A 27,612-nucleotide genomic window follows, 5' to 3' on the forward strand; every position below is an offset into this window, starting at 1 on the left:
AATGTGGTACATATATACCATGGAATACTATGCAGCCACAAAAAAGAATGAGATCATGTCTTTTGTGGGCACATGGATGGAGCTGGAGGCCATTATCCTTAGTAAACTAACGCATGAACAGAAAACCAAGTACTGCGTGTTCTCACTTATAAGTGAGAGCTAAATGATGAGAATTCATGAACACAAAGAAGGGAACAACAGACACCAGGGTCTACTTGAGTGTGGAGGGTGGGAGGAGGGAGAGGAGCAGAAAAAATAACTATTAGGTACTAGGCTCAATACATAGGTGGTGAAATTATCTGTACAACACATACCTGTTACACAAGTTTACCTATATAACAAATCTTCACAACTTAAATAGAGACCTAAAATAAAAGTTAAAAAAAAGTGGGGGGGAAGACAATAAAGAATAACAATACAATGATACGTAATATAGGTAAAACAATATAGTATAAGTATTTATACAGCATTTCATACTATTAGGTATTACAAGTAATCTGGAGATGATTTAAAGTATACAGGAGGATGTGTGTAGTTTACAAGTAAATACTGTGCCATTTTTTACAAGAGACTTGAGCAGCTGCACATTCTGACATCATCGGGATTGAGGAACCAATTCCCCATAGATACCAACGGGGATAACTGGCATATTTAGGGGAGATTTACTTTCTTAATTCAGAAACAATTGTCCATTTTGGAAGCCTTCACTTAATGGAAAAATTTACTTAGTGTTTATATTCTGTAGATTGATTTACACTTTCATAAGCAATTGTTGTAGAAATAATTATTTTGTATGCTTCCTAATAGTTTGGAATTATTTTAAATATTTCATTCCCATTTTATTTTTTCTGCATATTTACTTTAACGACAGGTAAAGCATGTAAGAATTTAAATATTGGGCCAGTGCAGTTGAATTATTTCTTAGATTTTTCACATCATTCACATGAGGTTCTAGGTAAACTTTTTGCAATATCAGGACACAGAGATGCATTAGTGAATGCCAGCAGCTGGATTTTAAAATTGGTATTGTCAAGTGTGTCACAAGTAAATGCTGTATGTAGATTTTGTATGTTTAATCTGTAACTTGGTTCATGTCTCCCTATGTATTATTTTATTCTTTTCAGTTAATTAAGTAGTCGAAATGAAAATGCAGGTATTGCCTCTCTGCCCTTGTTGCTTCTATAGGTTTGAAAAGAGCACACAAAAATTAAGTTTCCAATGGTAACAGATGCAAATAAGAATTATAAAATGCAGAACCTCTAGGTTGTAATTTTTTATTGGTAACTATTTAACATAATTGAAAACGAAATTAATAATGCAATAATGCAAACCATACCTTGGTGCTGTTAGTTTCAGTAAATGTGTCTAATCTCTTTTATCTCTCATAACAGGTTATAAGATAATTGGGGCAAATTCATATTTGAACATACATATATATATATATATATTTTTCTTCTGGTTGGGGTGTGTGTGTGTGTCTGTGTGTCTGTGTCTCCATATACATAGACCTAACAGAGATAACTATTTCTTTGTAAGGACCTAACCGATATGACTCTCCTGTATGTGTTGCAAGCTATTTGGTAAAGCAAATTATTGCTTGGGTCAGGTGAAACTGACTAGTTTTCATTCTAGGGTCCTTAAATCAGCCATGACTACTTTAATGAATAGAGCACTGGTCAGGGCGTTAGGGAATCTAGCTTTTATTTGTGACTCCATTATTGACTTTATAGCTTCAGGCAGGTTAATTTCTGTGCCTTGGTGTCCTCACCTATAAAACATGGGTGATGCCTGCTGCGTTTCTATTTCTTCAGAGCATAGTGAGGATTAATGAGCCAAAACACAGAGCCTCTCTTGTGGTTTGTACACCATGATTCGTCACTGCACTGTGAGGGCTTCCTAATATACAAGGAGTGGCATGAAACAGTGAGTCTGCCTTTACAGGTGCCTTCAGTGTTGTTTTAAGTAGGACTACCTAGTAAAGTGGCAACTTTAGGTATATCTATACCTCAGCACTGTCCAATAGACCTTTCTGTGGTGATGGAAATGTTTATATCTATGCTAGACATTCAATAGCGACTAGCCACCTCTACTGTTGAACACTTGAAAATTAGCTGTTGCTACTGAGGAATACATTTTAAAATGGACTTTATTTTAACCACATGTGCCAGGGACTACTGTGTTGGACAGCTGGTTGATACAGCTGGATAGTTGGGAAGTAGGGTTTATTTCACACAAGATGTTGGGATTGATATTGGATAAAGGATAGTAGGGCAGATGAAAGCATAGATTTAATCCTAGGGTACAAGAGTGTGGTAGCTGTTTCTAAAAATTTCCTTTCCAGACTATTGATCTTCATACTTAAGTATTTTCCTGTGTTTTTTGCCTTTTAAAAAAGGTTGTAGTCATTGTTCATCTGATTGGCTTTACAAATTTCTTAACTGTTCTCCTCCTTTTCATATTACTTTTCTTTAATTCTCTTTCCATACTGCAGCCAGAGTGCCTTCAGAAAAACATGAGTCTGGCCAGATCATTTATTTGCTTAAAACCCTTCCATGGCTTCCTCTTAATGTTTTTTAAAATAAAGGTTAAACCCCAAAATATGGTTTATAAGACCCTGGATGGTCTGGTGCTACTTTCCTCTCTGTTCTCATCATTCTTTCCACAGCTTCTCCTTTCCCCCTTTCCTTCAAGCATTTTTTGCACCAGCTTTTCTGAATTTTTGTTTCCTTAAAATGTTTAGGATCTTTTATCTCCTAGCCTTTGTACATGCCTTTGCATTGTCTAGAATATTTGTTTTTGGTAGCCAGTTTCTCATTTGAGTTTCACTTGGGTTATCCTGTCCTTTTGGCTGCCTTTTCCTGATGTGGTGCTTCTCCCCAGTCACAGGACTTACTGTTTCCTACCTTCTCATGAGGCTGTAAACTGTATGGGCCAGGGATCACGTCTGCCCTCCCTAGCTCTGCCAAGTGCCTAATGTAGTCTGTATCCACATTTGTTTGTAGAGTGAATTCGTGTTTGAATGAATGAAGATTTTGGTATACTTTTTCCTCTTTTTTGATAAAAGGTCAGATGACATGAAAATGGGAATTGCGTTCTTCTGTCACTACCTTTACTGTATGACAAGATGTCTAAAACCAAGTTTCCCTTATCTGTGCCTTTTCTAAGGTGGTTGAACTGGTTCCTGGTAGCTTTTGCCCAATTGGCATCCATGGCATGTTACTTTGTGTGGGATTGTGGCTACCCAAAGTAATTCCTATAGCCTTGACTTTTAAGTGCACGCTCTCTCAGTGTTCTAGATACTGTCTTCTAGAATTAGGTAGTAACAGGTGAGAATAGATGAAATTTATTCCTGCCCTTTCCTCCATTTCTTAAGAAGATCATGGGAAGGGGATCCGGAGCATGGAGACTATGGGATTCTTACTACTATTTTTCTTCCTGAAGCTCTTATTCTTTATAAACCATTAACAGCTCAGATTCTGAATCTGAGTTGGCAAACAAACTTTTTCTTTCTCTGCTTACTATATCTCTTTTACTCTTGGTGGAACTCCTTTCTCAAGAAGTAGGCCTAAACTCTTCCCACGGAAGAAGGGTAAGAACCAGCAAGGGCAAACACCATTCTGTCTGACCCTCTTTAGGGTTTGCTACTTTGACTGATTGAAGAAGTAAAGTCCTTTTTGCTTATTGTAAATTTCTAAATGGCCTCCTTTAGCTCTAGGACAGACACTTTGGCTGTCTTCTTTATGACCTCAAGGTTGAAGTTTTCTCTTAGATGCCTTCCTCTCCTCTCAAGTCTTCTCATAGTCCCTCCATTGCTCCTTTGCCTCATCACCTCCTCAGTGGTCTGGCTGCTTCTGTTCTAGTAGGAGTGAACAGGCTGTTAAAGCACTGATTATAGAATGGTGTGAGGCATGCCTGCATAGCACGGTGCTCACAGTAGTATGCAAGTCTCGACTAGGGCTGCAAGTAAGACCAGAGGAAGTCACAGAAGGCTTTCTGGAAGAAGAAGAACTCCGAGTTTTGAAAACGTAGAACAGGAGGATGGGCTTTTCAGAAAGACAACATACGGGTGCTAAGGTACTCGAGGCCAGACTGCTGCTTCATTCGTTCTAGGAACTTCTGTTAGTGATGTAAGTGGAATAAAAGGATGGAGGAGGATGAGAGGCCAGAGAAGGTGGGCAGGGACTTTGAAAGGCTGTGTGTGCTAAACAGAGTGCTGATTTTAAGTTGAAAATCTCCTCCTCCACACTGGGGAGGGAACTCAGTTAAGAGGTTTGTCCAGTAATCCAGGAAAGGAGTGATGAGAGTCAAATCAAAGTAGTGACAGTAGTGGTGGGAGGGGGGTGGGATGGGGAATAGCCATATTTATTAATTTATTCTTTCAAATGATGTTTGATTTACTTTGTACTGTTTCAAAAATACCATATTAGGATGTTTTGAAGTTGGGTAAGTACATAGATTCTAGTGGAGTACCGATTAGGATATTGATTGAAATTGGGTAAGTGTATAGATTACAGTGGATTAGTAAAGTTGGTTTTTATCAAGTGGATTGATAAACTTGATGTCGTGTGTTATTCTTTAAATGAATATATCAGTTTGCTAGGTTTTTATTTAGGAATTTTGCTTTTTAAAAGTTAGAGTGATTTGTGATTTTATCTTTCATTTTTTACCCTTAGATTTTGGTACCAAAACTACACTCATAACTTCTAAAAGGTAATCAGGACCAAGATATATGTCTCCATTTGTTTAAGTGTTCTGTTATATATATCCTAGTAAAGTTTTTAGTCTGTTTCATATGTATGTATGTATACACATGCATATAACTATTAATTTAGGTTATTCTAGGTATAGGCTGAGTATTCCTTGCCCAAAATGCTTGGGATCAGAAGTATTTTGGATTTCTTTCCCGTTTTGGAATATTTGTGTATACATAGTGAGATGTCTTAGGGATGCTTCCCAAGACTAAATGTGAAATTTATCTATGTTTCATAAATGTTTTACACACATAGCCTGAAGGTAATTTTATACAATATTTTAAACAATTTTATGCATTAAAAAGGTTTTGTAAGTACTATGTTTGGAATTTTCCACTTGCGTCATGTTGGTGCTTAAAAAGTTTCCAATTTCGGAGCATTTCAAATTTCAGATTTTTGGGTTAGCGATGCTCAACCTGTATAGTATTTGATTATTTGTTGCTAGTAAACTAGATATTGTGTTAATAAACATAATTTGTTATTCTTGATATATAGGAGAGCTATTAATTTAGTACATTTCTATCCAGTCAGCACCTAATTCTAAAGATCTAATTTATTAACTTCTGTTTATTATTGCATTTGTCAGTGCTTCCAGAATGATACAATAATGATAGTTGGCTTGCTTGTTTCGTTCTTCCTTTTTTAAAAAAGTACTGACCCGTAGAGTTATATTCAATTTTAATATCCATATTAAATACAAAGGTTAATGTTCTTTATTGCCATGTGGAAGCTTTCTTCCCTTTATTATTTTCTGATAAGATTGTATTTTATTTTATTGAATGATTTTCAGCTTCTGCGGAGATGATCTTAAACTTGTCTGTTTGTTTTTGTTTTGGAAATAGGGTCTCACTGTGTTGCCCAAGCTAGTCTTGAACTCCTGGGCTCAAGCGATCCTCCCACCTCAGCCTCCCAAAAAGCTATGTTTTTTTGACTATTGATGTTATTAATACATGTTTAAATATTAAATCATGCTTGTATTCCTGGCATAAACTTGACGTGGTGTAGTATGTTTAAACACAAATTTTACATAAATTTGCTAGGGTTTTAGGAATTTTGTGTTTATGATTATAAGTTAGAGTGATTTGTGATTTTATCTTTCTTTTTTTACCTCAGATTTTGGTACCAAAATTATAGTCATAGTTTCTAAAAAGTAACCAGGATGCTTTTTTTTTTTTTTTTTTTTTTACCTTTTCTGTTCTCTGGAACATGAATAGAATATCTTCTGGAAATATCCTGCCCCCTGCTAAGTTGACATAACATTATCTATTTTGATAACTCACATATTATGTAATTTTTGGAGATCTCTCCAATTTTGTTATTAGTAGTAATCTGATATACTAATGTATTAATAATAAAATACAGACACTAAAGAGAAAATGGACTTTTCTTTTTATCCCATGAAGTTCATCCTTAAAAAGTCCCTGTGGACTGTAAAAATTTTACTTATTTTGCCATTTTGTCTGAGGCTGCAATTTTGATTAAATGTATAACTTCCCTGTTACTGTAAGAATATTAGTTTGAATTAGAAGAGTAAATATTTTTGTAATGCAGCCCTAGGAGAGAGAAGAAAAACTAAGACAAAGTCCAGCCTTAGAGTTAGTCTCAGATATCACTGGGAGAGAGGAAAGCTTGTATAAGAGGGCTAAGTAATCCAGGTTTTATCCTGACACATGTTCTGGTATTATTAATAAGTTATGGGTCGGGTGTGGTGGCTCATGCCTGTAATCCCAACACTTTGGGAGACCGAGGAGGGTGGATCACTTGAGGTCAGGAGTTCAATACCAGCCTGGCCAACAGGGTGAAACCCCATCTCTACTAAAAATACAAAAATTAGCCAGGTGTGGCAGTGTATGCCTGTAGTCCAACTACTCGGGAGGCTGAGGCACAAGAATTGCTTGAACCTAGGAGGCGGAGGTTGCAGTAAACCAAGATGGTGCCACAGAACTCCAACCTGGGTGACAGAGTGAGACTCAGTCTCAAAAAATAATAATAAGCTACCATGAATGGTGCTAAGTAAGATGTGACTTTAAATATTGGAGACCAGGCTTAAGAACTGTCTTTTCAGTAGTGGCTTATAAAATACAAAGATAACTGAGAGCTTTTTTTGTAGCCCAGGAAGTGGGTACAGTTAATACCTTAGTCATGTAAGTTAGGCATTGAATGTGTGTGGAAAACTAGACATAGGAAAAAGAATGGAGTATTTTCTGCTGCAAAGCCAAGTGAATTTAAAAGCATCCTATTGAATATTGGTGGAGGGAAATCTTGAAACCTTATAAGGCCACACAATAACTAAGAATTAACCATATTGCGGTATGAATTTAAAGTCAATGATACTCTTTATTTGCCATCTTCACTGTTTAATTTTAAAATAAACAAGCTTTTATAGTTCACCAGTGAAGTCTCCCAAGCCTATTTTCTTCCCATAGAGGCTATGTTTTTATTAATTTTCCTACTGCAATGTTTTTGGGCCCTAAATCTTTATAATTATGGAGGATTCAAATATACAGGGCAAAGTCATATAACTACTTCAGACTTTCTCTTTTGTTTTGATTTAACTTTACTATTCTGGCAACTTACTTTTTTTTATGTGTTTTGCATTTAAATAACAGTATAAATTCATTTAACCCCCCCCCTTTTTTTTTTTGGCATAAAAATGTACCTTTTGTGAGCTAAAACAGTAAGAAAGAAAATCAGTTCTGCTTTAACCCTAGATCATGAGAAAAAGGTTTATATAATCTTTGTTGTCTGGGAATATTTATAATTGTTCAAAACATCATTGGTAATCTGTCTTCCCCACTGCCTTCTGTACATCCCAGTGTGAAGCTAGAACCACGGCTCTTATGGTCACATCAGAACCATTTTGAGTGTGTGGAGAGTAACATATGCTTTTTTTTTTTTTAATGGATATGTAGGATTTTAGAATGTGGTACTTGATCTACCATTAACAGAGTTTTCCTTGGAAGGATGTTGAATTCTGAAGTAGAAAATATTATATGGACCATTGGACCTATTAATTGTCCCACTGCCCTAGGTTAATTTTAAAAAATTAATTGCCTACAACAGAGATAATTTATGTTTTATAGCTTAAAAAACCCATGTCACTATTTTGAATTACTCTGCTTTATCCTGCTCCATAGCAGGCAAAGTGACTTGAAAAATTAAATCTATGTGTTTGCAATTTTGTGGTTGTTCATGAAGGATTTCATTCATGAACTCTCTTGGTATCCTGTCATGGTGATAGATTTAGCATTAGTAAAAATGCATTTTTTCATATGTTTTTGCAGTTTGGATGATCTGTACATGGAAGGACAAGTTTAAATTTGCCCATCTCTCCTTTCTTTTATTAGTGGTGTAATGAATTCAGATCACCATTGTCTACCATATTATTACTGAGGGGAAAAGGATATTAAAAGGTTTTACTGCATCCTGAATATGGCCTTTGGGACAAAACTGAAACATTAAACACCACAGTTTAACCCTTTCATAAGTACTTCCTTTTCCTCATCTTCAGGATCGACAAGATTCCTAGTTAGGAAAAGGATTTTCAAAGTTTTATTCTTATTTTTTAATGTACCTGCTTTTCTTCCTTACCCTTTCAGGTCTGGGGAGCTTCACCAGACTGCAAAACCTTTTCTGTGTGCCTCTCTGCTTTCCTCCTCTGAGTTCTGTGAGGCCAGAAACTACCTTTTATCTCATTGTTTCTTTAGTGCCAAAAGTTGTTGGTACGTTTTCTTCAAAGTACTTGTTGAATGATGAGTATTTTCCAAACTAATTACAAAACAGTGTTTGTGACTTTTCCCCTACATGGTTATACAAATATACTCATTCCATGTGTGTTAAATAAATAAATGATTAATGCTACTTCTGATATATGCAGTGTGTATATCACACATTATGTATATTAATATATATATCTATTTTCACATCGAATCTATCAACATCAGTAACAAATCATCCAATATTTCGTACTACATTTTAGATAGCAAAAAGCAATGACACATGAACACCTGGATTGTCTGTTTAAGATTTTAAAACTTACAATCTCCAGTCATATCTTTAAAGATTTTATATGAAGCCTGTTTTCCACATTATGATTTAAAATCATAGGTAAAGGAATAGCGCTAGAGTACATTAGAGAGAAAAAACTGGTGAAATCTGCCAGTGTACTGTGTTGTCAAGGAACAGAAAAAAAATTAGAACCTTCGAATTTTTAGGGTTCATTATATGTATTAGTCCGTTCTCATACTGCTATGAAACACCTGAGACTGGTATTTGTAAGGAAAAGAGGTTTAATTGACTCATGGCTCCCCAGGCTGTACAGGAAGGGCCTCAGGAAACTTAAACAGTCATGATGGAAGGTGAAAGGGAAGCAGGCACGTCTTCCATGGCCGGAGCAGAAGGAAGAGGCAAGGAGGTGCTACACCCTTTTTATTTATTTATTTATAATTTTTTTATTTCTATAGATTTTTGGGGAACAAGTGGTATTTGGTTACACAAGTAAGTTTTTTAGTGGTGATTTGTGAGATTTTGGTGTACCCATCACCCGAGCAGTACACAGTGAACCCAATTTGTAGTCTTTTATCCTTCACCACCTTCACACCTTTTCCCCCTGAGTCCCTCAAGTCTGTTGTGTCATTCTATGCCTTTGCATCCTCATAGCATAGCTCCCACTTAGGAGTGAGAAAATACAATGTTCGGTTTTCCCCCCGAGTTACTTCACTTACAGTAATATTCTCCAATCCCATCCAGGTGGCTGCAAATGCCATTAGTTCATTCCTTTTTATGCCAGAGTGGTATTCTATTGTATAATACACCACAGTTTCTCTATCCACTGGTTGATTGATGGGCATTTGGGTTGGTTCCACATTTTTGCAGTTGCAAATTGTGCTGCTATAAACATGCGTGTGCAAGTATCTTTTTCATATCATGACTTCTTTTCTTCTGGGTAGATACCCAGTAGTGGGATTGCTGGATCAAATGATAGTTCTAGTTCTTTAAGGAATCTCCACAGTTTTCCATAGTGGTTGTACTAGTTTACATTTCCACCAACAGTGTAGAAGTGTTCCCTGTTTACCACATCTATGCCAATATCTGTTATTTTAAAATTTTTAAATTATGCCCATTCTTGCAGGAGTAAGGTGGTATCAGTGTGGTTTTGATTTGCATTTGCCTGGTCATTAGTGCTACACCCTTTTAAACAACCAGATCTGGTGAGAACTCAAACACTATCACAAGAACAGCAAGGGGGAAATCCGCACCCATGATCCAGTCACTTCCTACCAGGCCCCTCCTCCAGCATTGGGAATTATAATTTGACATGAGATTTGGGTGGGGACACAAATCGAAACCATATCAGTATAAGTAAAGTATATCATCTACATGTACTCATTTGCAATTCACTGAATTCGAGAGTGTCTTTGATAAGGCATTAAAAGAACTGTCGAAAGTGGTACATGTAAAAGATACTAATATACTGTCATGTACTAGATGTAAATTCAGCAGTTAAGATCTCGACATTTTCATATATTCCAAAATAGTTTTAAATACTTTGGTGTTGCGTTGACCCATACCATTTAACTAGTAGATGCATGTGCCTTTCCATTTTCACAGCGACGTACACTTTTTGTCTCTAATGTTTGTTGCTTTATGCCTGATTTTTCCATTGGTTTTTCATGCTGTGTTTGGTTTCTACACATGAGCACACAGTGCCTAGAAGGTTTGATAGAAGGCTTTCTTCCATCAGTTCCGTACATTTCAGTAATCATGTTGCTTATTCTCTACACGGGCCCTTAATGGCTTACCACCATATTCCAGTTTCTAGTCCTGGGCTCAAGGCCATTTAAATCCATCTTTTATTTCACCTTATTACTTGTTTTGATTTGTACTTTATCAGTTTGATACCTGCTTGTTGAAGGAATGTTTATCCTCAGTAGGATTATAGGCAAGGACAGTGTTTTCTAAGTCTTATGTATCCCTCCAAAACACCTAGTTTGAGTGGTAAAGCTTTAGGTTAAATCATGCTAGAAAAGAGAGAATTTACTATATTTAAGTGTATTTAGAAAAAGCCATTTTATAAGCTTCCCTGGTCACCCATTCTAATAAATAGCACATCAAGTTATTGATATCTATTTTGAGTCCATGATGTAGTAAATCTTAAAAAGTCTTCTTCCCTTGTATAATGATGAAGAATAATGTATTTATCACTGACTTCTCTCTTTAGTAATGAGTCATATTAACAGTGCCTGAGATATGTTGCAACATAACTTTTCCTCTATGTTGTACCTGTTTGTTTTATAATGGGAATAAAATCCACCTCTGTGCATTTTAAATTGATTTTTCACACTAATTCTCTAACTAAAGTGTTAGTCTCTTCAAATATATCAATGGGAAGAAAGCACGCATTATTGTGCCCAAATAATAAGAAATCTTACCCACGCCCCATCTCCTTGCTGTGGTCTTTCAAGGTTTCACATGTAAACTCACATCTACTTCCAAATGTTAATGGTTCATGACAAAGCAGAAGCAACATGACTGGATTTAATAGGCTGTGTTTCCCATTATGCAGGACTGAGGTTAACCGATTATCTTTCCATCTGTAGCACTTGTAATGTGCCATTCAGTTCATTAGCGTTACAGGAGGGCTAAGAGTTTAGTGAATTGTGTGTGAGCAGAAGCCATCCATAATCCAAGCAGAGAAACCACATGTTTTAAGACCATATGAGATAGTAAGCTTTGTATAGTAAGGATCCTAAATATAAATTGGAACTCTGGTAGTCACTTTGTAAAATCATCTTACTGGCTTAGACTATGTTTTACTGGTTGATTTTTGGTTTAAGTTCCTCCCTAGCTGATGGTGGTACTTTGAGAAGCACTTACCAGTTTTTCGTGTTGTCATCATGGACTTTTTTTCATATATGTGTAAAATAACTACGCTAATGGATTAAGTTGCTGTGCATTAAAATGCACTTGATTGGGCTCTTATATTTTTTATTTTTTTGAGGTGTAAGATCTACGTTTGTCTCTGTCAAAAAGTCCTAGTGTATGCATGGATTTTTTTTTTTCTCTCATTTTTTCTTTTTTCACTGAAACAGTGTCTCTTGCTCAGGCTGGAGTACTGTGGCACAATCATGGCTACACAGTTATTTATTATTTTTTTTGGATGGCATTTAATGTGACGTATTTTTGTTGTTTTGTTTATTCATATTTGCACTTGGTGGTTTAAGACCTAGAACATTGGTTCTTCAACTCAGATTTCTATTTTTTTATTGTCATATGTATAGCATATGTGTGTGAGGAGATTGTGTATTTGGTATATGAACATAATTTAGAGAATGAATTAGGAAGTATCAAAAATAGTGGATGAGTTTCTTTTAAAATACCCTGAGATTGTCTGCTCTAAATGTAAGCTGTGATGTGTGTCGCTTTGTTTTAAATTATAAAGCTGAAATGCAATCCACTGTGTTATATCTTGGCTGGAGAAAGACTGTTGCCAGAGGAAGGTTGTTGGACATAAAGAAGAGTCAGAATACAAACTTGTCAGTGTTTACCCAGGACTGTCCAAAGAAGAAAGCAACTGGACCTGATAGTCACGAATTGCAGTCATTAGAGAAACATTTGCTGTGGTTCATTTCTTACTCTAATACACTAGCTTTCTTTTCCCACTCTGCCATCAAAACAATTTTCACCAAGGTCATTAATGACCTTGTCTGTGAACTCAGTAGATGCTTATATCCTTCATCTACATGACCTCTATGCAGCATCAAACAGAATTGGCATTTTCTACCTTCCACTTCCCTTGATGTTTCTCTCTGTTTCCTTCCAGATCTTTTTCTATACATTTGATACAATTTACAGAGTTAGTATTATACCATGTTTATAACTTTATATCCTATTTACCACATTGCATTTTCACATGAACTTCAGTGGCCATTATATGAATATAGCATAATCTTTAATAAAAACCATAAAAGACTATAAAAGAATTGCTCATTTTGAAAACTTTTTGCCATAGTATAGTGTATTTAAATCATATTCTGAAACCGTATGTAAGGAAACAGAATAGTAGACAGAAGTCCTTTAGTTTTAACAAGTTACTTATAATTGAAAGACTTTAGGCTGGGCAATATTTAATTTCAGTGAAATTGAACAAGGAGAATATGACCTTAGTTAAGCCATTGGAACTTGTTCTTCTCTCTTTGTTTTCTTGTCTTGAACAGGATCAAACTGGGATCTCTAAAATCTCTTCCAGCATAACATTCTGTGACTCGTGAATTAGTACATGCTGAGACTTTTGTATCTCTCTGAGCCATAATAGTTTGTTCTGCAATGGTTGTGATTATTACAAGTTATTGTATGCATACATGTTTAAATTAATTTTGAAAGTACTTTTTTCACTACGTTATTAAACTGTTTGTTATGTGGCATAATTTTCCTTCTAATAGAACAAAATCCCTGTCCTGTGAATTTGTCTAATTTTGTATTGGTTTATAAAGACTATAGGGCCTATAATAGCTGTAGTAAATGATTTTTATTGGCATTTGAAAGTCTGTCACTCATAGTGATTGGTGATTATGAAGCCATATTTTAATATGAATAAGAATGCAGAATACAGTTGTGAAAAAAATCATAATACTATATTCAATAAAAACAATCCCTATAATCTGATGTCAGACTGAAATTTTACATCATTTCTCCTTTGAGTTCAGCAGCTTTTGATTCTAGATTCTTCTACCTCATGTGAGTTCTGAGTAATTTATTTTAGTTAAAATTGTATATTATTAAGGATATTGGAAAATTGTTCTACTGGTGCATTCATGTAGTTAAGAGACTCATTTGACTTACTTAAACACATCTGCACTTACTTTACCAGTAACATATTTGGTCTGCGGCCTGTGGATTATACAGACGATGAAAATATGAAATCACTATTGCTGCTACCAGAGAAGAATGAATCATCCACAACTAGCCATTGCTCGGTAGTAAGTATGGATTCAGCTTTGGGACATTTATATATTTTATTGAAATTGGTTATGAAAGGAACATAATAGAAAAATTTCCATTTGGCAAATTGCTTACATTCACCGAACAGTTATTGAGCACTTCCTGAGTGTTAACTACTGTGGATTCAAAGACATAATCAGAGTATAACCATCTAGAAATACTTATTGAGCCTGCTGTGTATTTTAGGCAGCATTCATGAAACAATGACTATGACTGATAGAACGCTTATTCTCAGGGAGGCGCTTACCATCTGGTGAGAGGTAGGAAAGAGACAAACTGGAAATATGTGAACTAATAGAAATAAAATAATTTCAGAAACTTAGACATGAGTGCTTTGAAGATGTTGTAGAGTGTTGTTGGATGGAGGTAGTGGGCTTCCGCAAGGCCACTGCTTTAGCTAGGGTCACAGAGGGGAGCCTTAAAGCACTGATTTGAATTGAAACCTGAATGTTGAAGTGAGGAGGCTGCCAGGTGACTGGAGGACACAGTGTATAGGCCCTTCAGTGAATGAGACTGGTATGTTAGAAGGTTAGAAAGAAGTTTGTTATTGCTGGAGACTAGCAAGCATCTAAGCAGGACTTTCGGATGGATTACATATGAAGTGTGGGGAAAAAATGGAATAAGTATGACCTTAGCAGTGAAGTAGATGGTAATGCCATTTCTTGCCATGGAGAAGGAAATTAATTGTTTTATTTGCCAATTTGATGTCTGTAAAACATCAAATGGAGATATCGAATAGATCATTGGATATGAAACTATGGAGCTTAGGAGAGAGGTACAAGCTAGAGATAAAGTGGAAAGAGTGCCTGTTTCTTAGGAACCCATAGCTTAGCAGGGATTTCAGATGTAAAAACTTTTACTGTACATTGTAATAAATTTGTAAAATAAGCTATAAAAATATACAATAGAATCAAAGTAAGTAGAAACTACAGGAGACGTCAGGAAAAATTTCACAGAAAGGCCAGACGCAGTGGATCGCACCTGTAATCCCAGCACTTTGGGAGGCTGGGGTGGGCGGATCACTTGAGGTCAGGAGTTCAAGACCTGCCTGGTCAACATGGTGAAACCCCGTCTCTATGAAAAATACAAAAAGTAGCCAAGTGTGGTGGCGCACACCTATAGTCCCAGCTACTAGGGAGACTTGAGGCGTGATAATTAATTGAACCCAGGAAGTAAAGATTGCAGTGAGCTAGATCACACCACTGCACTCCATCCTGGGTAACAGAGCAAGACTGTCTCAAAAACTATATATATGCATATATATATATAGAGAGAGAGAGAGAGACAGACAGAATTTCACAGAGGAGGTGTCCTAAGTCTTTCAGGGTAAACATTTTAGCAAAGTATCTAATAGAATGCTGTTGGCTGCCAGTAACAGAAAACCTTTACTCAAATGCTTGAAAACAGTTTATTACTTTATATAGAATTAATCCCAATGCAGGATAGCTCTGTATTTGCTTAATTTAGCACTTAGTGGTTACATCAAGGAACCCAATTCTTTGTATCTCTTTACCTTGCCATCCTCAGTTTGGGGGATTTGTCCTCACTAAGAAGTTTCCTTTAGTGGTTGTAGAATGATTGCCACAATTCTAGATACGACAGTGGCCAACTGAAAAGAGACACTTTCCGTGGGCTTTCCCTGTGTCTTATTGTCAGAAATTGATTTGACAGCCCCTCCTGGGGCTGGAGGATAGAGTCAGTCTTTGAAAGGGAGGCTACCTGAATAAAACTGGGCTTCTGTTAGTGTGGAGGAAGTGAGCAATAGATTTTGAGTGGACAGCCAACATTCCCCACTGCAATCAGGTATACAAGGTGCGAATGGCAGCCCACATCTAAGGAACAGCTGCTCAGAGACAAGAAGGCATAAAGGACCTTAGGAATTTGAGAAACTAGCATTTACTGTGAGAGGAGTATGACGTGTGTTTAAGAGGGATTCAGGGTAAAGGGCTAGGTTGGGACCAGGTTGTGAAAAGCCTTAAATTCCCCAATACGAGTTTAGACTTAATAGGGCACCTTCAGTGTGTTTGTAACTGAAATAGGACTGTCTGCAGGGTAGCTGGGAGTGGGAAGAGACTGAAGACTGATTGGGAAGCTGCAGTACTGGAGTCCAGGTTTGAAATGCTGAGAACTGGAATTATAGATGGTAGTTATGTGGGGATGGAGAGAAGGAATTTTAGAGAGAGTTGATAGACTCACCATATCTAGTACTGCTCAGATGGGGAAAAATAACAGAAAGGGAGGAGCTGAGGTCAAGGATCATTCACAAGAGTAGTAGTAGACGCCATTGTTTAAGATAAGAGGTAGCCTAAGGTAGCTACAGTTTGATACTCTCATAGGTGCTTTCATGAGCTAGTTACTTTCGTATCTTGAATACCCTGTGTCTTCTGCTTTAGACTTCAGCCTTATAAATGTGTTCCAAACTATAGTTTTGGTAATGAATTGGAAGAGAAGCTAGAAATCAGCAGTTTAATTTTCCCCGTTTACAAATGAGAAAAGTGAGACCTAAAGAGGCTATGATTTGCCCCAGGGTTAACCAGCATTTTTAAAAAAAAGGTTGTTTTTTTCTTTCTTAATGGACCAGTTAGAACTTACATTTCTGAAACCTTAGGTCAGTACTCCATTCAGTTCCACCATACTCAGCAACTATAAATTGACTTGTTTTCTTCATTTGTACTTGCAGTCTGACAGAGCGTAGAATAACAAAGTTGTCCTTTGCTGGTGTTCCTTTTATGTAAAAGCTGGAAAATGATTATTTTAAATGTGTCAAGAATAAAGATACCTTGATGATATTCTTGGAGTCTGAGGGTGGCAATGCCTTTCAGAAAAGGAGGGTTTTTATTATGTAGAAGAGACCTCTACTTCACGCATGTCATGTAGACATGGCCTTTTGAGTATTCTTATTTACTGTCTTAATGGTTGGTACTTGGCTAAGGAAAAGATAATATCAAGTCCTTCAAGTTTAAAGGGTAGTTTCTTAATGTGCAGTCCTGAAGATGGAACCTCTGGAGTGTACCTTCCGTCAGCCACTACCAGTTTCTTCTTCACCCACTCTTTTTCAGTCACATGGGCTGCCTTGCTGTCTTGAGTCCACCAAACATACTCTCATTTCAGGTATGCAGCACCACCTGTTTTTTTTGGTTTTTTTTTTTTTTTTTCTTCCGGGAACTAGATGTTCCCATGGCCAGCTTCCTCACACCCTTCAGACCCAACTCTAGCATAGTCTTAGCAGAGAGGACTCTGTGCTGCTGCATATTAAATAGCAACCTCCCAATGCTGCCTAGCCCCCTTCCCCTGCTGTGTTGTACCGTAATATTTCTCATTTGATGTAATGTATTTTTATTTTATTGTGTTGTTTTCCCCTCTCAACTAGAATATAAACTGTGTGAGGGCAGGGGCTGGCTTTTTTGTTTACTGTAATAGCCCTAGCATTGAGAACAGTGTTTGGCACACACTGAGTGTTCAGTAAGTTTCTGCTGAATGCATGAATGAGCATGAGAGTATTCTTTATGATACATACTTGCCTCTGAAACAAGCACAAGTGCTTGGTAGCTTAGTCTGGAACCCTTTAAATAGTGATGTCCAGTGAGCTGCTTTAGGGAACGTCACGCAGATGGGAAGGGGTTTGAATTTCCCTACTTCCCCTTTAGGATTTTTGTGTTTCAAGTAAAATTTAGTGGCTGTTGGAAAACGGCTTTAAGTTTGAGAAGCAACCTCTAATCTTTTAAAAATTTAAAAAGCTCCTTATCATTCGCTTTGAGACTTCTGTGTTCGTGATTCATTTTGAGCAGCATATTTATCTAAGAAGATTTTTTTCTAGATTTTTTAACCCCATTTTTGATGAACTTAAGAAAAACTAATGATTTTATCTAAGAAAAAGTACCCTATTTAATTATTCCTTTGAATTTAATGCTAATAAACATAGTATCTGATCTCTATAAAATCAGGGTATTCAACCTTCGGGGTGTTTTTTTGCACCTCTTTTGAGCCTCATGGGTCAGAGACCTATGCTTATTCAAGTCACATCCCCAGCCCCTATGCCACCTCACCCCAAATCAGACATGTGGCTTTGGCAGCTGTTTGCTTTATGTTTTATTATAGCATTCTTTAACTGTGAGAAATGAGTGCCAGTTTCTATTTTTTATGCAAATTTTTAAAAGTACGATAGGAAAATACTTGACCCACTTTGGTGCTTTCCTTAGGTTGCTAGAAATAGTATCATATGCTATATTTAGAAATGATATCTTTTTCACTCTTGTATTTTGTGCAGAGAACTAATGTAGCTGAAGTAGTGTTATATATTGAGAAGTAATGTGTTCTATTTAGATGTATTTAGTAATGTGTTCTATTTTTATGGTATTTGTGTAACTTAATAAGAAATTTTGAAATACTGTAGTATTTTTAAATATTATCAAAGAGTAATTGAATAATCCATAAAGTATGCTGAATTATTTATTTTCATGTGAGGAGTATTTATAACATTTAGGTTAGATGTGGTTACATCATCTTACAATTTAGTGACTAGGAAAGATGAGCTGAATTCTGTCATTTACAAACACTTTTATGTAAATATATATATATATATATGAGATATATATGGATATATATTATTTCCTTGAGTCTTTCACTTCTCAGCCTTAATGCTATCCACTGTTACCTTCTCTTTATTTTTGTCTTTTTTAACTCTGTGAATTCTAAGTCTACATTTTAAAGTGAAACTATTAGTCTTTGTTAGAGCACTTTTTTCTTAGTCATGAGCTGCATGGACTATTTATGGATCTGATCTCCTAAGTTTTGAATTAACTTGTCTGTTTTTCTCTTTTCTTAGTTTCGAGGGGTTACTATTTTGATAATTTGTTTTCTATTTTTTAGGTCAGCACTGTTCTAGAAGCCTTGGCATTCTTTGATTTTTCAGATAATCTCAGTTTAATAACAGACCAAGTTTGAGTTACTCTATTGGGACAAGTTAGTGGAGGTGGAATAGGGAACTGCTGATTTTAAGTGGATATTTTGGGTTACTTGGGGAAAGAAAAAGACTTACTGGTGACAGAATGAAGTAAAACCCTGGAGAGACGCAATTTAAAATTGAAGAAACAAGATGCCCTGGGTATGGAGAGCTATCTCAGTTGACATTTTCTTGAGGGAAAAATAAAGAGAAAAATAATTAAAAGGTTCTGGGTGTAGATTCAATGGAAATTACTGAAAATTATTAGACAGAGTAAACTAAGTAATGAAATTCAAGCTTATATCAAGTAACAGTCTGTTTAATGTCTTCATCTAGTCTTCTAATGTTTTTAACACTGTGGCATCTCCTTTTATATTAACAGATGAACACTGGGCAGCGTAGGGATGGACCTCTTGTACTTATAGGCAGTGGGCTCTCTTCAGAACAACAGAAGATGCTCAGTGAACTTGCAGCAATTCTTAAGGCTAAAAAATGTACTGAGTTTGACAGTACAGGTGAGGATTTTGAATTTTGGGAGGGGGGGTAGAAAAAAATGTTAGATAATCCTTTTGGAGAACTACCTTTGACAATTTACATATATTTTAACCATTGGGTGATGGCTGTATACTTTGCATCTTGTAATAAATCTAAGTTTTTTTTTCAGTAATAAACTACTTATAGACAATGTAGTTAGGAAATGTAAAGTTTAAAGGTTTGCATATATTTTAGGACAAGACAGTATTTCAGAAGAGCAAATTTGTGACTTTGCTAATGACAAATAAATTGTACTGCAGTGTAATTCCTAATCCCTTAGGTGTAATTTGAAAATAAAATAAAAATTTGTGTTTGCCAATATGACTTTAAGATACATGGTTTATGATCTGATTTTTCATATTGATGGCCAGGTTAGAGAATGAGGTACTAAATAGAAGTAGTCTTACACTTAAGTGTAAAAATTTTTGCCTTTGAAGATTCAGATACAAGTTTATAAAATATAGATTAGTTATACAAAGCAGGCCAAAGAAATACTTTGGCTTTTATCTTTCTTTCTCTTACTACCTTTTTTGTATTTTAGTAACTCATGTTGTTGTTCCTGGTGATGCAGTTCAAAGTACTTTGAAGTGTATGCTTGGGATTCTCAATGGATGCTGGATTCTAAAATTTGAATGTAAGTGTTGGATTTGAGAGAATTAAGAAATGAATTAGACTAGTTTCATTTTTCATGGTTATTAATGCCCGTGATTAAGGAACTTGTTGTTAATGTTCTTACCTCTGGTTAGTCACTGCATTTTGAAAAAGCTTCTCATATTTATGGTGTCATTTAGATGTCCTTAGTAAATGTATACACATATGTTCTGGTTTTAAAGTCTTTTTTTCCTTCAATACCAACTATTTCAATGAAAAGTAAATGGAGTACATAGTGCACTTTTAAGCCTAAGCAATTCATGTTACTGTTAAATGATATATTGAATTTAATAATACATATTTTAAATATATGGCATGACATGTCTGTGAAATGAAAGCAGTTTATTGCTTTTCCTTTATGATTACCTGCATAACACCCTTTTGGTCTTAGTTAATTTAATCCAGTATTTTTAGGAAGCTGTTGGGAAATGACTGCCTTGTACTACTTTAGTTGGAGTCACTACATGAGCTTTCTCAACCTCCACTGAAAATGTGTTCCTGTTCCCCTCTTCTTGCTGATAGTCAACCCACCACCACCTTCAGAGCTGCCTCTCACCTTCCCCACTGTCACTCGCTTACATTTCTACTCGGATTCCCTTGGGACTTGAAAAGAAAGCTCATATACAATTATTTTCTACTCCTTAATAGTCAACACATCTCCTTTTGATACTATGGCTAACATAGAACAGTGGATTCACTTTTTTGTGTTTATTAATTGTTTACTAAAGATTAGTGGTTACAAAAGATTAGTGGTTACAAAGGGGGAACATGGGGAACAATACAGTTGAGTATTTTGATGTTAGTGGTGGTCATGTAACACAAGACTACCTGAGATAAAATTAAATGAGTGCATTTATAGCTAGTGAAATCAGGCTGGGCACGGTAGCTCATGTCTGTAATCCTATCACTTTGAGAGGCCAAGACAGGCAGATCACCTGAGATCAGGAGTTTGAGACCAGCCAGGCCAACATGGCGAACCCCCTTCTCTACTAAAAATAGAAAAATCAGCCGGGCATGGTGGCACATGCCTGTAATTCCAGCCACTCGGGAGGCTGAGGCAGGAGAATTACTTGAACCTGGGAGGTAGAGGTGAGCTGAGATGGTGCCACTGCACTGCAGCCTGGGCAATAGAATGAAACTCCATCTCAAAAAAATAAATGACTATTGAAATCTGAGTAAGCTCTATGGATCGTATTGAAGTCAATTAGTTAGTATTATGTTATAGCGGTGTGAGATGTTAACACTGGACACTGAAGGAAAGGTACGTGGGACATCTGTACATTCCTTTGAAACTTCCTGTAACTATAATTATTTTTAAATAAGATGTTAAAAAAGAACAGTGGGTATATTTAATGAAACCCTTTATGAAGCAACTGATGGATTAAAATTAGTTTATAAAAATCGTTACGGCTTTGTGCTTTGAAGGTTTTATGGTAGAATGCTTGATTTATCAAGATCTTAATTATATTATTAATTTAATCTGTAGTTTGAAGTTGATTTGGTTTGTAAAACAGTTTCCTTTCATTAATTGGTATTCATGTCATTTTCAAATACAGCTACCACTTCTTTCCTTGTGATGCTTGTCTCAACCGATGCAGTCTCATCCAGCTAAGAGGCTGTGACTAGCAATGCCACTCCATCTGTTCTCATCAATCCCTATTAATTAGTCCCTCCTAGTTATGACGAGTTTGAGAAGTATAAGTAATTGGACTAATGTGTCTCACTTATTTTTGAACTTTCTTTTTCCTTTTAAATCTGTGAAAGTCTTATTGAGCCTCAGTGTTTTAAAAATTCATTTAAAATGGTTTCATGATCAGGGATGCTTTTGTATCAAACCTGTGCCAGAGACCTTTCCAGTGACTATAGGAAGAAATAGATTTTCTTCATAATAAGGTTGCAGTAATAAAGAAGCCGTATGTAATTTTGAATGTTAAGACATTTACCACTTAACTTTTGAGTCCAGTTCTTGTGAATATGCTGAACTGGCATTTGGTTACATATACAGGCTACATGATTCATTTCCATAAAATCTGCCTTTTTTGGGAAATGTAGGTTTTGTCACTTTAATATCTTGGCTGTGTCATTTTTATAGAATCACTGATGGACTCAGACTGACTTAATAGTGTGCTATTTGGTGATTCTCACAGTAGTGAATAACATCCTCTAATATCAGTGGTTCTTTTAGGATAAAGGATGGATGGAATCCCTTATTGAAGTTCATATCCTCATATTTTCTAATATAGAGTCCAAAGAGAGACAGGTTCAAAGTTTGAGACAATTCCTTTAAATAGTCACTGGGTTTACAAAAAGAAGGCAAGAACCTTCAAATACTTCTTTCCTAATATATATTTCTCATGGTTTCTATACCGTGTTTCTATACATAGTTTCTATACTATAAAGTTTCTATACTTTCTATTTCTATCAAGCATCTCAGTTTGATTCTTTGTTTTTTAAGAGACGAGGTGTCACTCAAGCAATCCTCCAGCTTCAGCCTTCTGAGTAGCTGGTACTACGGATGCACATCACTGCACCTGGCTCAGTTTGATTTTTTAAAATGTTTCAGAGCTATTTAAAACTATTTGAAAACCATTCTTATTAAAAGATAATAGGTGGACCAAAGCTTTCAAAATTAATTTTAAAGATTTATGACTTTTTAAAACTAGGTCTCATGTTTGAGTCTGTCCATTAACTTGCTGGTAGATAAAACTTCAGGATTAACTATTAAGAAACTTTCATATTAACTTTTCATGGGATTTTTCATAAACCAAATAGATTCAAGAGGAATTTTATTTGTAATTTTTTCTGTAGATAATCGACTCATTTTACAAACTAAACAATTTAACAAAAAGAATTATACAAAATATTTGGATCCATTGGGTCCAAATTTAACTATGAGAAGTTTTCTGTTGAAGTATTCTGTCTTAATTGGTTAATATCTTATTTTCCTACATTTTTTATGCAGAATATCTTACAGTGCCACAATTAATGAACTTAGCATGAAGATTCTGAGACTAAGCCATAATTTTACAGACCATCCAGTCTATCTTATATTTCTTTTACAGATATTCTACAGAATGATGTTTATTTTATATTTTACAGAAATAAGAGCTATAGATAAGAAAAGTCCCTTCTTCAACATCAAATTGGTGAGGGAGACTCTACTTTAGTCCTCGTTTGGGTGCTAATTTCTCACAGGCCATTAGTAACCACCCTTATACAAGGGTGATTTTCGTATTAAAGAGGTGATAAGAATAAAAGAATGTAAGGTATATAAATAAATCATCTTACTAATCTCATAGAGTATGAATAAGATGAAACTGTATCCTAAAGATGCAAACTAGGCCAAGATAAAATGTTTTCTACTGACCTGTTCTTTTGGTACACTGCTTTCAAATTTTTTTTCTGTCTTAGCCTTTTTTCTAAAAGAAATTGAATTCTGCATCTTCTTATCTCATTATGAAGGGGAGAACAGATTGCTGTCATCTTTTCTTTAATAATCTTTCTCTCTTCTCCACTCTCATCTAAGTTTAAATAAAATTGCGGCTATAGAAGTTGTAAAATTCTCCAGTACCTAAGGGAATTACTGAAGGAATGTGCCAGACATTTTACACTGGATTTATGTCTGTGAGATGGCGAAGGGCTAAATTGAGTGTTTTTTCATTTTTGTTTTAGCTGAGGAGAGATGGACCCTAGAAGACAATCATTACATCATCATTTAAGTAATAACCTCGTAATCAGGCTAACACATTAATTCTTTTCAAACAAATTCTAACAAGTTTTCTTCTTTAAATGGATACCAAGAGTACTATGGAATTTTAAAATTAAATACAATTTTTATTCTATACAAACTTTGCTAATTATAAAAAAAAAGTACCAAAACATTCCTATAAATTAAGATTGATTAGGCAACTTTATGCTGACAGAAGGCCTCCACCACCAAAGATTGTCTAAGAATAAAAAAAAATTAACATCCTTTGATCTAATAGTTCCAGTTTTGAGAATTTACCCTATGCAAGAAATACAGAAGAAAGAAAGAGTATTTGCAGTGTTACTTCTAATAGCAAGAAGTAGGGAATATAACCTACGTATGAAAGATTAGGAAAATTCTGAAATGCTTGAAGATATTCTCTGGAAAAAATTCATATTTTATATGATAAATATTAAGACTAAAGTATGAAAAATGGAATTGTTTAGATTTTAAACACATCAAATAATTATATCTTCACTTTCAACAATATATAAACGTGTGCATGCATGTGGGTAAAAAAAAATCAAAGAGAAACAACAGTAAATTGGTGGGTTACTGAAGAGGACTATTTGTTTATAACAGTTTTAAAAATAATGTGTGCCTGTTAGATCAAATTTAAGGTCTCTAGGAATAAATTAATGCATTCAAATTTTCAAGTTGTAATAATTGGAAGTATTTTCACTTTTCTAAAGATTAATTGAATAGGGAAGAGCTTTGGTCTTAATTAGGGAAATTCAAACCTACATGTATTTATTCCTCCTGTCTGATACACCAGGTCTTATACCTGTTTAATGCATACCCAGCAAATACATTTGAATATGGTGATTGCCCTAATCAGAACAGACATCTTTACATAAAAATTTGAACTTTTAATATATGACTTCAAAAGAACACTGAGCATGAGTTTACTAACAGGACAATTTTGGGACATTAGACGGGTTTTTAACCATACCTATATAGAGACAGATAATTTTGATATTATTCATAATAAAACAGACAGACTATTTTGGTATTTTGATATTATTCATAATATAAGGTCTTAGAATTGATACCAAGTTTTGCCTAAGAAAAATTTATGAAATAATAATATATTTTTGCAATAGAATTTGACCTGCTTCTCAATGCATTAAGTAAAATAGCAAATTACACATATTGTCATGTGCAGAAATATATTTCTACATATAAATATGCTGATAGCTAGAATTTTTACTAAAATGTCAAAAAATAAATAATTGCTAAATGATATTTATATGGAGCCAGGATTTAATGACCCGCGACAGTATTTAATGAGATATCTCAAATCTTAAATGGGAACATTTAGCCTTTATTTTATATTTTCAGCCTTTATTTCATTGTCCTTTCACTTTTGGCCATGGAAGTTTCAAATTTCAAACTCATTTCTCTGTTCTTTTACTTAAGTTTTTCAGAAATTGCAGTAATAGTATGCTACTGTTTTTTCATTTCTGTCATTGTTGTAGGCTGCCTATTGTGATTTCCCTTTTTACTAAAGTTTAGTGCTGTTATAGTCTGCTCGACTAAAAAGTCTAAAATAAAATCATTTGCAAAACAATTGTTTTGCTTCTACAATCTGGGTGCTGATTTTTAATAGAATCAAAAGGAAATTCTGTAATGTTTATTATCTTGAGTGAAACGCATCCCTAGTTTAAACATCCCTAGTTTAGATCTAATGACATTATTTTATTAGAACATTTGTTTTCATATGGAGTAGTGACGTTTGATTCTGTATTTTAATTTTTTTTTTTTAGGATATTTTGTATTGACTAAGAGTGGTTAATTCTGATTCCCATAGCTATTTCAGTTACAAATAGCCATTAATTCCAGAAGAATAACAACCGTTTTTTCCCTTCCTCACTCTGTCACACAGGCTGGAGTACAGTGGTGCAGTCGTAGCTCTCTGCAGCCATGAACTCCTGGGTTCAAGTGATCCTCCTGCTTCAGCCCCCTGAGTAGCTGGAACTACAGGCACTCACCACCATACCTGGCTAATTTTTTTTTTTTCTTTTTAGTTGAGGCAGAGATCTCACTTTCTTGCCCAGGCTGTTCTTGAACTCCTGGTTTCAAACAATCTTCCTGCCTTGCCCTCCTAAAGTGCTAGGATTACAAGTGCGAGCCACCAGGTCTGGCCTAAAAATTCTTTAAAATGTAGATCTGTTTACTACTCTGGGATTTGAAGAATGAGAAAATTCTACGTAGGGCTTTCCATGCATAGTTAATAATCGTCTCCTCCTTTGGGCATTTAACAGATCTCCATTTTGAAGTTTTCTTCCACCTTCATTATATTCTCTCATCATTTTTGTTTAACTGTGGATTCAGGAACACCCCTCCTTTTTTAAATTTCCTTTTATTTGTATTATCTTTTCTTATTATAGGAAAAGTAAGCTTAATATAAATCCATGACCATCATCAGTGGTCCATGCAGCTAAAATAGAAACATACATCTACTGATGTATATGCTTTTATGAGGTAGGAGGAGAGAGTGGTTATTAGCAATTTAGAATAAAAGAATACCTTCTGTACAGTAGAATTTTCTTTATAGAAAAGTGTTGTAGCCCTGGAATTCATAAGCTTCATTATTATGCAAAAATTCCAGGCTTTGCTAAGGTAGACAGAGCTACCTTAATGACTTTGAGTTAATTACTTTGGGTTAATCAGTTCTTTAGGAATGGGGCTGCTTACCTCTGTTAAAAAAGTATTAAGATCTCAGGGAAAAGGAAAGCTTACATGAAATGGAGAACATGATCAGGAATACATCTGGGCTAAAAGGATCTCTTAGTTTTAATAGAAAAGTAGCTCATCCTTTGTTTCTGCAAAGTGATAGCTTCAGTCCAAACCTTCAACTATAAAGGAACATATGAAAAGTAACAAAGATGAAATAAAGCATACATTTTATAAGGATAGTGGCTTGACACATTTTCAAGTATGTATCATTCTGGCCTATGCAAAAGTTATGTTTACATAAATAACAACTGATCCATGCAAGGTAATTTTAGTAAGGAAATTGTTAGCCAAGAAAACTAACTAAAATGTGGTCTTGTATTTGTATTTTTTGCTTTTTTTTTTTCTTCAAAAGGAAGTATAAGAGTTTACTTTCTACTAAACTGATGGAATAATTATGGACTTTATTAACTTTATTACAAATATAAAATAGTTTAAATCTTAAGATGTAAGTGTGTTTTAAATGGAAAATAGGTTAAAAATTCTTGCTGCAGATTGCTTAACTTTTATTCTATAAATAAAATCTTAAAATGTTAGTCATTATTTAGGCTTGGGTTAATTAAGTAATGTTTGGCTGGTAGATTCTTCCATTGCATTGATAATGTATCACCATTTGAATCACTAAAAGTTTATTTTAAAGCATTTCATTCTTATTTTACTTTTTAGTAAATCAACTCCATTGATTTGTCTTAAAAAGGGTTCAGTAGGAAGTTGATATGAACTTGTAACTATGGTAATGTCTATGGAGTATGTCATCATTCTGAAACTCACAGGGTACAAGTTAGAGAGTAGCAACCTTAACATGTCAGATTGAATAAACACATTGATCCAACTAAGAATAAAGATTAACGAAAAAAACTTGATCTGTGACATGTAGGATATTTCAGTTCTCATCCCAGTTATGTCACTGAGAAAGCCACTTAAATCTCTTGGGACTTAAGTTTCCTTATCTATAAAAGAGGTTGATTAGACAAAGCATCAGAAGTTTCAAATTGGTAGACTGAGGACTCTGAGGGCTGAAGGAAATACAATGTCTGTGGTTTTTTCTAACATAATTAAATTTTATATATTTAGGTATGATGTTTGTTACAGTCTCCATAGGTTCCTACCACTTCACACCAGGTTCTTCACACATTTATGTAATCTACTTGGCTTTTGTAGGCATTTGAGTCACAATCCTTGGAGTAGATGTCACTCCCAGCTTTGAAATAATTCTTGAGATTTTCTATGCTCTGACAGCAACTCTTAAC

General features: G+C 35.1%; 1 protein-coding gene across 1 annotated transcript in view; it reads left to right on the plus strand.

Annotated features, from left to right (window-relative positions):
• Positions 1-27,612, plus strand: part of BARD1 (BRCA1 associated RING domain 1) — an 84,713-nt gene that overhangs the window by 46,686 nt on the left and 10,415 nt on the right. Inside the window, 3 exon segments of the mRNA XM_050750476.1 lie at positions 13,621-13,729; positions 19,076-19,208; positions 19,769-19,861. Of these exon segments, the coding sequence (XP_050606433.1) occupies positions 13,621-13,729; positions 19,076-19,208; positions 19,769-19,861 (335 nt within the window).

The sequence above is a fragment of the Macaca thibetana genome, chromosome 12 (assembly GCF_024542745.1).
Source record: "Macaca thibetana thibetana isolate TM-01 chromosome 12, ASM2454274v1, whole genome shotgun sequence".
NCBI classification, from domain to species: domain Eukaryota; kingdom Metazoa; phylum Chordata; class Mammalia; order Primates; family Cercopithecidae; genus Macaca; species Macaca thibetana.